The sequence below is a fragment of the Phocoena sinus genome, chromosome X (genome assembly GCF_008692025.1).
Source record: "Phocoena sinus isolate mPhoSin1 chromosome X, mPhoSin1.pri, whole genome shotgun sequence".
In the NCBI taxonomy this organism is placed as follows: Eukaryota; Metazoa; Chordata; class Mammalia; order Artiodactyla; family Phocoenidae; genus Phocoena; species Phocoena sinus.
The window spans coordinates 93,273,698-93,291,451 of NC_045784.1; the positions used below are offsets into that span (position 1 = coordinate 93,273,698).

At 41.0% G+C, this 17,754-nt stretch overlaps 1 protein-coding gene across 1 annotated transcript in view; it reads right to left on the bottom strand.

The window, feature by feature from the left end:
- Nucleotides 1-17,754, bottom strand: part of GUCY2F (guanylate cyclase 2F, retinal) — a 96,264-nt gene that overhangs the window by 46,356 nt on the left and 32,154 nt on the right. Inside the window, exons 4-7 of the mRNA XM_032618956.1 lie at nt 10,707-11,061; nt 9,241-9,325; nt 5,115-5,211; nt 965-1,096 (exon numbers count right to left, since the gene is read on the bottom strand). Of these exons, the coding sequence (XP_032474847.1) occupies nt 965-1,096; nt 5,115-5,211; nt 9,241-9,325; nt 10,707-11,061 (669 nt within the window). The remainder of the gene's footprint in view (nt 1-964; nt 1,097-5,114; nt 5,212-9,240; nt 9,326-10,706; nt 11,062-17,754) is intronic.

A 17,754-nucleotide genomic window follows, 5' to 3' on the forward strand; every position in this document is an offset into this window, starting at 1 on the left:
GAGAAAATATATGCCATGCTAATCTTGGTGTTTTTATGTAGCTATAAATTATTTATCCAATGAAGGAGAGCATTCACTTGGAAAATCCAATGGTGGACAACCTAAAAACTCATTCTGGCCTGTTTTGGACTTTCTTTGTAGTTACTATTGAAGTTGAGAGTGTTTGCTGCTTTTGGGAGTATCTTCAAACAAAACAAGGAAACCATACTGGGAAGGCCTTACTTAGGAGGGACAGAAAGGCAGTCTAGTTTCCCTTTTACCCCCTGCTTAACTCTTTCCTGCTGAGAAGAAACAGTTCGTCTCTCTAACTGATGCAAGATTTGTTCTGGTTGCCAAATTCCAGTATCTTAGAACAAGGGGTTGGGGGTGGTCTCTTAAAGCATGAAAGACAGAAATTTAAGTGAAATAAAAAGGATTTCTATTTTAGACATCAGAAGGTAACCTTTTACTGCAAGAGGAAGTACAGGCTGAGGAAAGGAAAGAAATGAATAATTTTTTAAAGATTTCAGTAATATCAGAGAATAACAGGTAAAGGAAGAACAAGCAGTATTTGAAGGGAAGAGCTTGCCCCAAGCCTTACTCTATATAAGCATGTCTCTAGACATCCCATCACAAACAGTTCACTCAGGAAGTCATTTCTTCTATTATGATATCTATGTCTTCTGGAATGAGTGACATGGTTAAGTGTTTGGGCCTCACGAACTTTTTTCTGCATTCATAGTAAATACATGGTGTTGAAAGATCAATGAAGTTGGAAGTAAGTAGATTAGCTGCCGAGGAAAATCATCGTCAAAAATGTCAACCAAACAAGTCTGTAAGGGGATAATGGACAAAAATACTCATCAAAAGGAAAGACTTACCAAAGGCCTCAATATTTTGGCACAAAGACTAAGTAAGTCCTACGTCACTGCCTCAATTTAAAACCGAAGAAGGCAGCAGATTAGATAGCTGTTGGATATCCTACCTCATAAATTGCTATGTTGGAGTTTTCATAGATAGCTGGAGTTAGACTCCCTGAAGAAAAGGAGAGCCTTGGGTACCTTCCACTTTGGACCTCCGACGTGATCTGGAAGCTTACACTGACACGACTTCCTCTCTGTGAAAGGATTAGAAAAGAAAGTTTATGAACAAAATTATCGTGATTAAGGACAGAGCATTGAGCTATGGTATAGACACTATGCTTACATGGTATTCTTTTTCTTTTTTAATTCCTAATCGAGTAACTCTATGAGTTGAGCTCTATAAACATGAGATTGATTAATTTTTCCTATCCCCAGCATTTTTTAATGCTAGGATTGGTTCTGTGCTTCACCTCCGTATACCACAATTCACCTCCATATACCACAAAGGAAAGGCAAAGCTCTGCAGATATTTCCATCTCCTAGAGAAGATTAGAGCCGTGGATTTTGGGGGACAAGAAAGAACGCCTGTCATAATTTAATTTGGGACCCTCATTTTATAGACAAAAATGAGAAAAAGATGAGAATCTAACATTTTGAAAAAATCAATAGAAAACTTAGGACAGAATCCCACTGTTCTGGCTCTTAGGCCTAGCTCTTTATGTTATACCATCTTGAATGGCATCCTTTTTTGTGCAGTCAAGATTAATGGCAGAAGATATCTCAGAAAGCTATAAGATGGTAGAGAGTGAGAAGATCATCTGCCCATGATTTATAAGTCTGATGTTTAAATAGGCCAAATTTCTTATTCCTTTATTTGTTAATTAGTACACAGAAGTCTGATAAGAGAGGGCTAGGAAGTGTACAGTTGAATGACAAAAGGAAGGGTTATCTCCAATCTGTGTTAACTTTTAAAATTGAACATCTTCAACTGAACGTAATATCTTCAACTGAACCAGCAGACGTACTTCATATGAAGAAATAATAAGTCAACAAGTTCCTCATATCCTTTTCCACTTCTCTAAATATACCTTTCTTAAAATTATAGCAATTCAGAGTTAGCAGTTACATTTGGTATTGTCTAGGCCATTCCCCACCACCAACTCCAACACTCTCATTTTACAATGAAGAAACAGAGACCTAGAGGGGGACTTAGGGACTGGAAGAGGAACGTAGATGTTATGTTTCCAGTCTTGTGTTCTTTGTACCACATCATGCTTTGTTTCTCTCTTGCTCACCAATAAAAATTAATCTTAAGTAGTTTCACACACTCTGCCCTTAACAGTCTTTGATAAACTGAAGCTCATCAGTTGATTTAGCCCCGAGTTCAGTTCATTCTACCAAGACAAGACAATCACAAAGCTCCAAGGCAATAGTAAACTATACTTAGCCCCTGATGTGTTGAAGTCCCAACAGCTCAAGATTCAGACAAGGTGGAAAACTTGACTCTTCACATATCCCTTGCATCAACCTGAACTCTCCTCAACAGAGCAAGGCCAGAGAGGAATCCACTTCCCTTTCATTCTTTATTTTCATATCTCAGCAGGAGCACCTAGATCTGTATATTGAGATATAAACCTCTCCATGAAGGGCAAAGGAGAAAGCAAGAGAATCTGCCAAAATCCACATATATTCGGGCTTCAGCTTCACTTTCTTCTAAAAACTTCCTTTCCTGACCTGACTTCTACTGACCTGCCAATTTTTCTAGACTGAATTAATTTTTTATGCACCAAGAGTTTACACTTTCAGACATTCCATTTGGATGGAATTCTCGCCTTGGCTTCTTGACTAGTTAGACACAGCCAGCTGCAAGTTTGTGACTACACAGCAGTTAAGGAAAATATATGCTCCCCTTATCTTCTTCCATAAGAACCCATGATACAAGCCAAGTGCCACAAAGGATCTGGAGGCCAAGGGCTATGCTCTTCTAGGTAATGCCATCCCTTTCCACCTGGGCCAATATAGCAAAGAAAGAAGGAGGAGAAGGAGGAGGAGAAGAAGAAGAAGAAGAAGAAGAAGAAGAAGAAGAAGAAGCCCTGTAAGGCTATCTATCCCTGTTGCTATTAATTTTTATCACTCATATGGTGAGAAGTGATGATGATTGTTTTTTTTAACTCTCATTATGTCAGAATTTATGCACAAGTAAAAGAAAAGATCTATTATCATGAACAAGATTTTAAAACCTTGGGCACTTTGCTCATCTGAAGGTAGCACTATTCTGCTATTTATGGTGATTTTGTGAGAACTGGTATGAAACCCAAATATATTTTGTGTCTCAGTAGGAAAGAGAGAAGGCATAATTGGAGGAGGTTTTATATTTACTGGACTACTGCAAGGCCTATAAAAAGGAGAGGCTAATTCAGTCCAAAATTGAGCTATGTTTATTGTTTTGACACTTTAGACCCAAAACATCTAGTCATATTGAATATGACAAATCCAGACAAATTCCACCACTTGAGTTCCAGTGTCCTCTGGTGGCTTCAAAAATAGAGACTAACATCAATAAGTTTTGATGGCATAAGGGTAGAATGTAGCTTTCAGCCACAGTGATCATTTTGGCATTCAGCAATACCTTTCCAGGAACGTGATATCAACCTTACAAAAGGATCTGGTGATTTAAACAAGTAAGAGTTAGGGTTGTAACTGAGACTTAAAGCAAACAGCTGAACTTTTCATTTGATTCCAAATGCACAGGGTATTATCATGTAAATCCACTCTCACCCAGCCAACTAGTTAAAGCATACCTCTTAGTGTCACATTTAGGCAAGTGATCAGTTCTGTCACAGAGATAATTAATTCTCAGATCTGGTATGCTGGTGTAGCAAAAGTAAATAGCACATAAGAACAATGTGAGGTGTGGGGATCCTCTCCCTACACCCTGCCACCACCATACTAGAATTGGCAAAGACTAATGTCTTTATTTTGACCACATATACTGGGCACAAAGAGGCACAGTCTCCTACTACTAGCTGCATTGGACAAAACTCTTCCCTACACATTTTCTTTTCCAAGCTCTTGTTTGTGCTGTTTTCTCTGCCTAGGAGGCCTATAGGGGCGAGGCAGGTAATATAAATTGATGAATTAAGTTGAGTATTAAGACAATAGAGAGTGATGGGAACTGTGTCAAACTGCAGACACCGTTTTTGCAAATTCTTCCCAAAACGGCAACTACTGAAGAGTTTCAGCCAGTTGCCACAATGATGCCCAAAGTTGATAGATCTTCCAACCTATAAAGAACCTCCAGAAATCCAGGTTTTTATGTATAATCTCACAATTCCAAAATTCTGGCTACAATTTTTTTAAACCATAAATGTCAGACAAAAGTGGTTACCAGTTTGTGACCTGGGACCTAGACAAATCCTCTCCCGCCTTCTTTAAGACCCAGATTCGGTGCTGGGTCTCTAAGAAGCCTTCCTCCACTGGTCTATCTCCTCTTAAGTTCTACCATATTTCTAGTGTCCTTTGTGCAATGTGGCATCTACCGACTCGTATGGTATGATTTGTCTCTCTGACTTGACGGTAATCTCCACGAAGGCAGGGACTACATGCCATCTCTTACAAAGCCTAGCCCAAGGCCAGGACATAGTGGCAGGCACTCAGTGAAAATAGCCAATTACGACACAATCACAATCAGAAGAGGACCCCTGGTGACGCTTAACTTTCTTTCACTCGTTGATTCATTCACCACTTTTAAGAGCACCTATTACACCATCAGCACCACATCAGGTGCTATGGGCTAACATTAAAACAAAAAAGATGTACCCCCACCATTGAGGAGCTAGCAATCACATGTTGAGTCCAAATGTACAAAAAAGGGCTATATGTAGTCAAAGCTACACTATTGCTCAAAGTGCGCTGCGTCACTTTCTCAAAACTAAGACAGCACTATCCAATAGAAATGTAACATGAGCCACATGTGTACTTTTAAGTTTTCTAGTAGTCACATTAAAAAACCTAAAAAGAAACAGGTGAGGTTAATTTTAGTAATATATTTAACCCAATATATCTAAAGTATTATCATTTTGACATGTCATTAATATATTTTAAAATTTTAATGAGATATTTTACATTTATACTGTCTTCTAAGTCCAACGTGTATTTTACTCTTATAGCACATCTCAGTTCAGGCTAGCTACATGCCAAGTGCCCAATAGTCACTTGTGGCGTGTGGATACCAGCTTGGGCCGTGCAGTAAGAGCAAGGGATGCTCCTTACCTTACTGCCAAAGTGGGGATTGATAAACGTCACATCCTCCAAAGTCAGTAGAATTCTGTTGGGTCCTTTAATCAACTGGATTTTATTTATACGACGTCTGAAAGAAGCATACAATCAGATGGTCACAGGGGGCTGGATGTTTTGCAAACCAGGGGTAAATTTGCCCTATGACAGAAGTTTAAAAATACACAAGATAATTGAGAGAATAACCACACATAGATGTTTACCACAGTATCCACAGCAAAGAGAGAGAACGAGCCTGGTCCTCATCACTTGCAATGTTACAAAGACCAAAAGAGAAAAGTGAAAATGCTATTAAAGAGGTATCAAAAGGGAAAGCGCTGCATGGGGATGATATCTCAGACTAATAAAACAGTGATTCCACATCAAGGGTACATTCAAAACAACACCTCTGAATACTTTTAAAGAACTCAACAACTTTTCTCATATGCCATAGTATATATTCTGATAATACCAAGGCCAAGAATCATTAATCTCCATTTTATAAATACAAAAACACACATTAAAGAAACAAAACAAAATTAAGCAAATTATGTGAGATTCCACAGCCTGAGGCAGAGCTGGGACTTGAATCCTTGGTGTCTGGCTGTGGGCCCAGATTTCTGCCCGCAAGACCACTTGTCTTGCAAAGTTGCATCTGTACGTTGCCAAAGCAACAGGTTGAAAAGTGGAAAAATTCAATCAGTTGGTTGCTTTGTCCACATGATTCCAAACAAGTGGGCTGACTGAGTTTTTTTTCCTTTGACTGAATTGGTCTCTTGTTTAAAGAGTCTTGTCTCACAGTTTAAACCTCATTCTCTCCAAACATGTCCATTAATTTGCGGTGAATGCAATTATTTCTTACAAATCAATTACTAGACACATAGGAGTTTATGATGTCTACCCACACAGCCAGGTGGGTCCTCAGTTGAGCTAACTGAGCAACCTGAGGACCTGAAGGGAACCTTGGATTAGTCCGTGTGGTTGTTTTGTTCTGTTTTGTCTTGGGGGCTCTGATAGCTACAGTTTGGCTTCACTTTTTCCATAACCCCTTAATGGTCACCCTGTGGAATGTATTAAAGCCGACAGCCAGAATGGGGAAAACAACCACTGAATGAAACTGCTTTGTCAAGTTGCTCTAAGAAGTCTACAGTGTCACTGTAGCTTTAAGTACTGGCAACCCAGACAGTTTTTCTCAGTGATTCTACTGATTTGTAAACAAACAATTAATGTGTTTCTAATTGTCTGCCAACAAATATGTCCCTTATCACTGTGGGAGCTGCTGCCCTGCAGAGAAAATTAAAAGAGCCCTGTAGTGAATTCTTGGGTAGAGCACATGAATCTTTTGGCAAAGTAAAGCATCACTCCCTAACTTATCTATTTCATATGTGCAGTGAATTGTCTTAAAACAGGCACACCTGTAAAAATAATCATGCTACAGAATACACTCTAGTAGAAAAAAAACTGGACTCTCAATCCAGATTCTGTCATTAATTAGCCAGATTACCTTGGATAAATAATTTAACCTCTTCATGCCCCAGTGTCCTCATCTACCTCGCCAGATAATAGTCCTTGCATTACTCGCTTTATAGAGTTGTTTTGAAAATCAAATGAGATAATATATGTGAAAGTGCTCCGAAAAGCGCGAAGCACTATGAAAGTATAAGAGCTCATTATTTTCATTATCATCATTAGTATTACAGAGCACGGGAGAGCTTTATAGAAAGGCGAGGCAATCTGGTTCAGAGTAGGGAGAAAGGAGGAGTTCAAAGAATCCTTTGTTTTGGGGTGGTTGGGTTCTTTGCACGTCTTTCTTTCTGAAGAAAGAAAAAAACTTAAACAATCAAAACACAGAGAAAAGGAAGGAACAGAGAGCCACTCTCCTGCAAGTAATCACCATCTATTACAGAAACTCATCAGCCGCTCAGCTCTTCTGATTGCAGCCGCGGTGGGCAGCGAGAGGCAGGAAGGCAGCAGAGAGAGGGCATCTTTTGTGCTTTGTTAACTGAAGAACCAAGGCCCAAGTGACTCTGGGAAATGATGTGCCTCTCTCCCATCTCTGAGTTTTCTGTGACCACTTGAAGTACCAACTGTCTCACTCATTTTCCTCTCCAATCATTTTCCTCTCCAGTCTTCTTTGCCCTTCAGCCCACAAGATCCAAACAAACCCCCTCCCATGACTTTTTTTTTCTTTTTTTCCTTCCCTTCCTGAGAATTGCAGGTTAGGCTCACTCTAAGCCCAAAAAAACAGTCCATTCCATGGGAAAGACCAGTGAGATCAGTCATTTGGGGGAGAGTCGGGGGGGGGGGGACCGACAAATAAACAGCTAAGTGATTCCATTTTCCACCTTGCCATGGCATCTTTTGGCATTGGGGAACCAGAGCCTATTACTCTTCAAATTTCCCTAGAGGGGGAAGATTTTGATTGGAGGGCATTTATTTTCACTAAGTATCTCATGATGTTAATTAAATACTTTATTCTTTGGCAGCAGCTAAAGACATTAAATTTCTGTTCTGAGCAGAGATATGTCACAGTCATAGAAACTGAAAAAAAAACTTCCTTTGAACTACACTATTGTCTTTCTCAAGTGTGCTTTAACAATGCATAAGCTACCTACTATTTTGTGTGGCTTTATCAAGTCTCTAATACTGGGGAGATGGATAATAGTGGTTTTTCATAGCGATGCTAACATTCTAACACTAAGAGTAACACCTGTTATAGTTTCAATCCAGGATTTTGCAGACTCATTAGAACATCAGAGCTGGAAGGGCTCTTAAAGATCATCTAATCCAATTCCTTCATTTTACAAATGAGAAAATTCTGGCCAAGAGAGATTTAGTGTCTTGTCCAAATTTACACAGCTGCCAGGGCTTCCCTGGTGGCGCAGTGGTTGAGAGTCCGCCTGTCGATGCAGGGGACACGGGTTCGTGCCCCGGTCCGGGAAGATCCCACATGCGGCAGAGCGGCTGGGCCCGTGAGCCATGGCCACTGAGCCTGCGCGTCCGGAGGCTGTGCTCCGCAACGGGAGAGGCCACAACAGTGAGAGGCCCGCGTACCACAGGAAAAAAAAAAAAAAATTTACACAGCTACTTAATACACTCTAGACATTTTTCTTCTTGGAATTTTCCAAAATAGCTCCACTCCCGTTCCCTACCAAGTTCTTGTCATGTTGTTAGGACCACCCACAAAGAGATAACAAAGGTGTGGTTCGCAGGGTGGAAAAGGTAAAGTGGGAGGGGTATGGCTGATTTCATTTTTCATTTTTCCCAAATCACCCTAATGTGGGGAGGATCCAACTGTTAAAATGCAAAGATTATAAGAAAGGGATGTCATATTAAGCCATCTTCAGCCATTTATCCCTGATCCTGAATTAGTTCATCAGAGTAGTTGGTGGTGTATTAAATGATCTGCGGGAGAAAAACAAGGACTTGATGATGTTGATGATCAACTAGGATAGTTTTTGTCCAAGGAAGAAGGACAGTAAAAATCTGGAATATGATACCCTGGGCAAAAGAGATTACTGTCAAAGTGAGGATCCTGGGCTCCCAACAATCAGCAGGAGAGTCCCACGTGCTTGGGAAGCAGATGAGATTTACCGTTTCTTGAGCACCTACTGTGAGTCAGCTATTGTTCTAGGTACAATACTTGCTTCAGTTTATTTAATCCCCACTACAGTCCTGTGAATTAATACCATTATTCCTAAATCTTAGATTCTAGCCAAAGTCTGCCTAATTCTTGGAACTTGTTAAAATATCCCAGTCCATACCTACCAGTCCATACCATTTGAGGAAGGAAGTGGTTATAGGAGACTCTACCAGTGGAAAAGGGAGCACAGCTAGGGAGTAGGCAGGCCCTAAAGTACTAGTTCCCTTATTTCACGATAGTGTTGACAGCCAGATCTACTCACAGGCCACAACACTGACAACACAGCTGAGGAAGTTATTCTTGGCATCATGAAAACACTTCACTCTAAATGGGCCGGTAGGGATGGTAAATCACTACGGAAAAAAGAAAATCAGTGGGTCATGTAATGAGGCAATTATACTGAAACATGACTTCCCAGAAATCAATATTAACAAGGCTATAATGGGCTTGTGTTTTTACATACAAAAAGAAAAAATGTACCTTATAAAGTAAGCAAATCCATTAATAGATAGCAGGGCTATAAGCAAGGCAAGGCAGACCATCACAGCAAAGGCAGGGTCGATGCCTGCAGAGAGGAAGAGGAAGAGGGAGAATGGCATCAGAAAGAGGCTGTAAATAAAGGGCACCACTGAGCGACTCCTCGTGCTTTCTGGTGACTCTAAAATCAAGCTACATCTACCTAACTTAATTCTATTTTTCTCCGGCACAGTCTGTCTTGTTGACTTTATGGACACAGAAAGCAATTTCACTGTTCTGAAGCAAAACCACTCACCACTCTGACAATAACAAATCACATGAATTAAGGCTGACCCGGGTGTTTCTTTGGAGAAAAAAAGTCCACGAATGGAAAACTTTGAGTACTTTAAGTTGGACAGCAATAGAGTTCTTGAGAATAAATATATTATCTCACCTGCGAAGGGTATTATGTTGGCTTCATAAAATAAAAGACCTTTCTAATTCACCTGAGCCCATAGACCTCGTGAGTTATAGATGAAAAACCTAACACTTGTCCTTCAAGGGTAAGTTTGTTTTTGATAATTAGTGTTTTCACTAGGATGTAAATTGTCCTCTGTAAAATCTAAGTATTTGGATAGATTACTAAGATTTCAGAGGGAAATATATGATGAGGCAAGTAAAGAGGTAGCTGGGTATGTCATGCTAAAACAAAATAGAAGTTGAAGTCTATTTCAAATAGATGCATTTGGTTTTAGAAGGGTGTGGGGTACACTTGCATAGGAATAGTATAGATCCTTCCAAATTTCCCCTCTGGCTCTCAGAGACTAGATGGAGTTTCCCCTCTTCCACAAACTAGAGGAGTTCCATCAGTCAATCAAATGCAAGTATTCATGGGATGCCAACTGTGTTGGGTGGCTGGAGGGTTATAAGAATTATTAGCTCTGGTCCCTGCCCTCAAGGAGCAGTCCATTTGGGAGGAAGAGATACAAATCAATACACAAGAAACAACTGAAAAGCAATTTTGTGCTAAGCTGTGAGGTACAGACTTTTAGTTCAACAGGGAGTTCAGAGAGGAGAGGGTGGAAAATGGTATTTCTGTGGTGGAACCTGATTGAAAGGATTTGGATACATCAAGGGAAGGACAGGTGAATTTTCTAGCAGGGGGAACAGTCACAGATCACAGCCTACAAAAGACCAAGAAAAAGCATCATGCCTTCCTCTTATTAGAAAAACCTCTTTGGGAGTAGGATCCTTTTAAAAACAGGTAGGGGGGGCTTTTAAATTGTGGATGGTTATTTAAGGCTGCAAAGTACCTATCATTGTCCTTATTATTTTAAATTAACTATGTAGAGTGCCGAGATGTTTATGTCACCTAAATGCAAATGACTGATTCTATGAGTGTCCCAATATTAAAATATGCCTTCTCCTAAAGAGGTTCCCTATAACCCAAGCTGAGCCAAATTGACTACCATTGATTTTCCATTCCTTACCTCCTTGGCAGATCTTCCCTTCTGCAAACCAGCATTTTGCATCTGCTTGAGGGGGCCTGCCACCAGGGAAGTGAATTGGGGTCTCTCTGAATCGTAGGAGCTCTGTTTCCATGTCCACAGTGTAAGTACTGTGGAGTTCCCATTCTTTCCAGTTGGTGTCCAGGATTACATACTCTGAAATTCCATTTCCATTTGAATCTGTCCTTATCAACTGGTTGAATCCATAGAACTGCATGTTTCTGGAATGCTGAACCAGGCTGGCAGCGCTAGCCCGTCCATTTTCTTTCATAGCATTATTCATGGCTTGTGCAATAAAGTAAATTGAATTGTAGATGGTTCCAAACAACGGTGAAACCTATTTTTAAAAATTACAATTATCTTGAGCCCTAGTCACCCTAGAGCAATCTCAGAGTGTATTCCAAGCCTGTGTTCATTATTAAGGGCTGCACGTCTGAGCGGAAGTGAGCTCTGAAGACCCAGAGGAAAAAAAAAAATTGTTTCTCAGGACTTGCTTGGTTTCTCCCCTGAATTTTTTCTGTTTTTCTCCCCCAGGCCTTCACATCTTTAAATATATCAAATATGACAATTTTATGAGCAAACCAAGTCATACACAATATATTTTTATGCTCCTAAACTAAGATAGTGATTTAGTTATAAAGGGCACTAAAAAAATAAGTATGAAATAGACAAGAGGCACGCAAAGGAAATTGACCAGGTCAATTACTAGTGCATTATGCACGGTAAAATCTTTTTTTAGACAAGAGGCAAGCAAAGGAAATTGACCAGGTTAATTACTAGTGCATTATGCACGGTAAAATCTTTTTTTAGACAAGAGGCATGCAAGGGAAATTGACCAGGTTAATTACTAGTGCATCGCACGGTAGAATTTTTTTTTTTTGCGCGGTACGCGGGCCTCTCACTGTGGTGGCCTCTCCCGTTGCGGAGCACAGGCTCCGGACGCACAGTGTCAGCGTCCGTGGCTCACGGGCCTAGCCGTTCCGCAGCATGTGGGATCTTCCCAGACCGGGACACGAACCTGTGTTCCCTGCGTCGGCAGGCGGACTCTCAACCACTGCGCCACCAGGGAAGCCCAGTAAAATCATTTGGTTGGCACTACTAGAGTGGTAGGTGTATGTGGTAAGACTATAATGTGTCTCCACAGTCCAGGTCTGTGTCCCGACTTAGTTCAAAATGGCTATTCTCGGGCTTCCCTGGGGGCGCAGTGGTTGAGAGTCTGCCTGCCGATGCAGGGGACACGGGTTCGTGCCCCGGTCTGGGAAGATCCCACATGCCGCGGAGCAGCCGGGTCCGTGAGCCATGGCCGCCGAGCCTGCGCGTCCGGAGCCTGTGCTCCGCAACGGGAGAGGCCACAGCAGTGAGAGGCCCGCCTACCACAAAAAAAAAAAAAAAAAAGGGTATTCTCCTAGACACATGCTCCCCAGAGAAAGTGAACACTAGAATACAGTTTTAAACATATACCCCAACTCATACACATGCAGACATGCACACGGACACACACCCCCACAAATACAGAGCCAAATGTTGCGTATAGAGGAAGTAGGTTTTAATCAAGAAATCCCATATCCTATTGCTGTGCAAAGTGGCAAAGCTTTGGTGAGAAGCCACTGTAAAGCAACAAGGCTGCTACAATGGACAGCATGACTCTTCCTCTCATACAAATATGGTAAAAGCAACAGCATTTGTGTCCTGTGTCTGATACCCTGCTCATTAACCTGGTAAGTTTATTTTTGGAACAAACCTTGTATTCTTTTTCCAAAAAGGTGGGGAAGAAAAGCAAATGATCCCTCCATGCTTCCTCCCACACTGGCCATGGCTTCGTGGCTTTTCACAACATTTCACTTCTAGGATGGAGTTCAAGAAAGCTATGGTCATGCCACTTTACTGAGCTTCAGGGAAAGCTGATACTTGCTACTTTGGTTTCATAAGGTCTAGAAAGCTATCCTCCTGTAACAATCTGCATCTGAATAAATGGGTTTAAAATTGAGTGAATCATTTTTGTGTTAGAAATACAAATCAAGATGCAGAGTGGTGTAGCAGCTAGCAAAACACTGCCATGCCTTGTAAATGTAGAGCAGAGGGTTTTCAACCCTGGCTGCACATTAGAATTACCTGAGGAATGTCAAAAATACTAATGCCAAACACAACCCAGCCAACGAAATGAGACACTTTAGGTTAGGAACCCAGTAATCAGTATTATGAAAAGCTCCCCAGGGATTCTAATATTCATACAGGGTTCAAGACCAACAGTATAGAAGAAGACACACTGGCCTGAGGTCTTTTCCTAATGCCAGTATGTTGGGCGAGTTACTTATTCCCCCTCTCTGGACTTCAGTTTCTTCCTCTCTAAAATGAGGATATAGAATCATGAATGTCTAAACCTTGGGAGTCATCTGGTCTAGCTATCTTACTTCCTAGATATGAAAGAGAGACCCAAAGAAGTTAAGTGATTTGTCAAGGTCGATTAGCAAACACTTAGTCCTGTCCAAAATAGTCATAAGATTTTGGTCCATGCCAAAACGTCCTTGAGATTTGGTCATATTTAGTCCTATCCAAAATGTCCATAAGGCATTTGGTCCACACCAAAAGGTCCTGGAAATTTGGTCCTACCCAAAATGTCCATGAGCATATTTGGTCCATGCCAAATGGTTTTGGAGAGGACCAAATATCAAGGACCTTTTGGCATGGACCAAATGTCTTATGGACCAAATGTTGATGGAAGTTTTGGTCAAGACCAAATATCAAGGACTTTTTGGTGTGGACCAAATGTCTTATGGATATTTGGGACAGGCTCAGATGTCCTGCAGTGGTCATGGTCACTCACCTAGGCATAAAATCAGGACTAGAACCCAAGTCTCTTGGTTCTTAGTTTATTTTAGCATTCTTGGTTGAAATAGATGTTCTCCGTGGTCTCTTCTAGTTCTAAACTCCTGTGAAACTTCCCAAATCTTGATCTAGTCCAGGGAGCAAATTTAGCTTGCAGACTTTTTTGTTTGCTTTGTTTATAGTTTCTTCTTAATTTCTCTGATCTTTTAACATTGGCGTGCCGCACAGCTCAGTCCTTGGTCCTCCTCTCTATCTGCACTCACTCCCTTGGTGATCTCTTCTGCTCTCATGGCTTTAAATACCACTCTATGCCATAAATGTCAGGTTTACACTTCCAGTTATGACCTGTTTCCTAAATTCCAGTCATATAGTCAACTGCTTACTTGGTATCTCTACTTAAATATTAAGTTTCAGTGTACCCAGAATCAAACTCCTGATCTTTACCCCAAATCTTCGTGCTCCATTTATGAGTTTTTCCCATTTTTGTTAAAAGCTACTCCATTTTTCCAGTTGTTCAGGCCAAAGACTTTGCCCCAGTAACAGAGAATCTAATAGCAGAGCAGAAATCAACATCTCAGTCTCCTGAGTTTTATTCCAATGATCTCCCTTCACCACCCTGCTTTAACACACACTATAGATATAGGCATGGTGAATGGATGACATGTGCTGCCACCAAGGCACCCACACTTAGTTGCCTAGCACACACTGAGGTCCCTTCAGGGGTTTTTACTAACTCCCCTTCCTGATGTTCTCAGATGATCCATTTAATTGTATTTAGGATTGCTGCAAGAGTCTGCCTGTTTACTGGGGCTTTGGTAGGTTATGACGATAAGTGAAGGCTGGAAGGTAGAGTATAAAATCAATACTAGTATAACAAATGAGTAAAAAACCACAGGGCAGCAAGAGAGCAGGGAGAATGCTAGTATTCTGTTTTGAAAGGCACAGAGCCTTCTGGGAAAGGGACTGCATCTAACCTACAACGAAAAGCAAAGATTAAAACGCTTAAAAACATCATCCTCACCTCTGAGCTGACCCATCACAGAGTTTTCAGCTGGCCATCTCAGATTGACCCCTGCTAGAGCTGACTGACAGCAACTCCCCAAGATGAATGAAACCTGAAGCTTGTTCTTCAGGATTCTCCAGCCTCCACCACATACCACACACATACACACACATGCACGTGTACACACACACACGCGCGCACACGCGCAGAGCCACAGAAGTATGGTAGGGGGACTTGAAGCTAGGAAAGAACATAGCTGTAGCAACAGCATTTGGTTGCAAAAGAGGGGCTGTCACTATGCCCCACTCTTGCTGTGGGGCCTTAGATTTGTGTTCTAGCTGGTTTGTGTTGCCATTTTACCTGCTGTGCCTTTCAGCAATGGTAATTGCCCCTTCCCATAAGCCAAAGGCATACTCTGTTAGCGTTGGTAACAAAAGCTCTGTAGTTGCAACTGCTGCAAATAATGAGAAAAAGAGATAGAGGATTGGACAAGGAAAGTAAGGACACTCTTTACAACCCTCTGTCTTGGTTTCTGACTAGGTTCTAAAGAAGCAAGACAGGATTGGCAAGACCTTCTGTCGGGCAGATGGCCTTGTTATATCACAGGCCAGAATGGTGAAACCACTGATGACTCAGTCTATTGGTTTGGAGTGCTGTATAGACCTGAGCCTGAATGAACGAATGAATTGTGAATAAATGAATGATAATTGAAACTTATCTTTCATTATTATTCAGTGACTTTAGCTAGCTCTACCCTAGGCATTTTTGGAGCTTGTATCCAAGAGAACAAGGTCTGGGTCAGGAGCAGTGCTATTTGAATTTGTTCAGTTTAATGGTTCATGGTGTCATCAAGTTGACTATCATCAGTTCAGATTTACTGTGCTTAAAGGACACAAAACGGATTTCCAAAGAACTTTGTCCTTGGAAGTGTACATTAAAACACCTGGCTTGGAAAGCACCACTTGAAGGACAAAATGGCAACATCACCTTTGAACAAAAAGCCAGGTGCATACAGAGACCAAGAAGCCAAAGGGTAATTGAATTCTTGTTATTAAAGGTGGTACCTCCAATAATGCATGATCTCAACCCTTGGACTTAGCCACAAAATGTCTAATAGCCTAATCTGTTTGATATGATGATAGTCATGAAGATAACACTCTTATTTTACATAGAATGCAGTACAAAGGCAATTGTAGCCACTGTGAGCTGCAGGCAAGCTTTTCTGACAACCTGTCTAGTGGGCCCCATCCTGGAATGTTCCAGTCCTAACCACATCGCCTTCGGCCTGGCATCCCCCTGCCAAGCACCCATATTTATGGTAATGGAAAACAATAGGTGTAGGAGCTTAAGGTCCCCCGGGCTGGCTGAGAAATCCAGAGGATTTCTTTTGCTTAGCCAAATAAGGCCACATTTGGAAAAAATATCCAAAATGTGTGTTCTAGCAATATGCATTTGTAGCCAATAGAATTTCATTGAAAACAAGCGTTGGGAATACAATGAAAGAGAAGAATGCAGGAACTAAAATCTTAGTTCAGAAGTCTTTTTGTGCCAAAATATAAAGGTACAAAGTGATAATCCTTGCCCAATCATGCTGAGACCAAATTAGGAAGTTTTTCACTGATGTTCCACCCCCGCGATCTCTCCATTCTGATTTATTTTTCTCTTTTCACAAGTCCTCATAAAGCCCTATCACCTCCTATATCAGAGGAAAACAATCCATTCAAATCAAATACCCATTCAAATCAAATAAGTATTAGTCACTTAGCAATGTTACTTTGAGTAAAGCACTGGACATGGGACACGATGTAATTTTTTTTTAAGGCTAATGTGTGGTTAAATGGTCAGGTTGTATTACTTCAGGTCGTGGACTTAGGTTGGAATTCCAGCTCTGCCACTTGCCAGCTGTATGACCTTGGACAAGTTACCTTGAGCCTCAGTTTCATCATCCATAAAATGGAGTTGATAATACCTAATTTGTAGGCTTGGTCTGAGGATTCAATGGAATCATTTACGTAAACTACCTGGTGCAGAATAATCACTGACTACATGGTAGCTGCTACTGTTTGCATTTAAGAAGAGGAACACAGGGCTCTGGTAATATCATCATGGAAGTGAGTGTTCAAGACCCTTGTCTCAGTCTTGAATTTGTCACAAATATGTAATAGAGTGCCAGTTTTGGACCCAGTGTCCTTAGCACCCTGAAATGGCGGAACTGTTCCCCTTCACTGGAGGAAAGATCTTGCTTCTATTTTGTTTTCCATTATATAACCAGCAGAGTGCCAAGGCCATCATAATAATAAAAATAACAACATTAACAATAATAATGAAAAACATCATATTGATGTTAGGTGCCAGGTAAGCTCTTTATGTGTATTAACTTATTTAATCTACAAATAATGAAAAGAAGATACAGAGAGCTTAAGTAAGTTTACAGCATTCTGCCTTCAGAGCCCATGCTCTTAACTACCATGTTATATCTGAGCTTAATAAATAAATAAATGCTAAGTTAATTCATGGACTGTCATTAAACCCACCAATAAAAGAATATCATATATACCTTTTGCAACTTTTTTCCTTTCATGACTTCCCGATTAAAGATAGAAAAATCAAGATTTTTTTCCTTCACTCTCTTCCTCCTCTCAAACATCACTCCCAAACAACAAGGAGAACAAGAAACAGAAACAATAAACCGCCATATCTAATGGCACTAGAAGATAAGTGGCACTTGACCACAGAATATGAAGATAGAAGGCTGCTACAGGAGTGGTAACTGATTTAGCAGAGTGGAGAGTGATTAAATCTAAGTATCTGAAGAGGGGAATATTGGTAAGCAGCAAGCAGATTTGCTCCCTGTGAATCCTGGAAAGGCTTAGGAATTAGAGGCACTATGTACAGAAGTGGAGGTTAGGCAGAGCACGAAAGAGGGATGGCTTTGGATGTCTGTGTAAGGAGCAGTTAGACTTCTGCCATCCCACTTGTACTAAGGAGAACCAGATCTCTGCAGGAAACAGGTTAAACTGATTCAGAGCAGCTCTAGAGCTGGGACACTTGACCCAAATGACAGTGAGAGTGAGGTGGGCCATAAAAAAAGAGTGATGAAGTTAAAGTCTTCATACTTAATGATGAGAATCCCAGTCTACTTCCCCCAACATGGCTCCTAGAAGAGTGACAACCAGGATTACAACTCCCAGGAAGGAGATT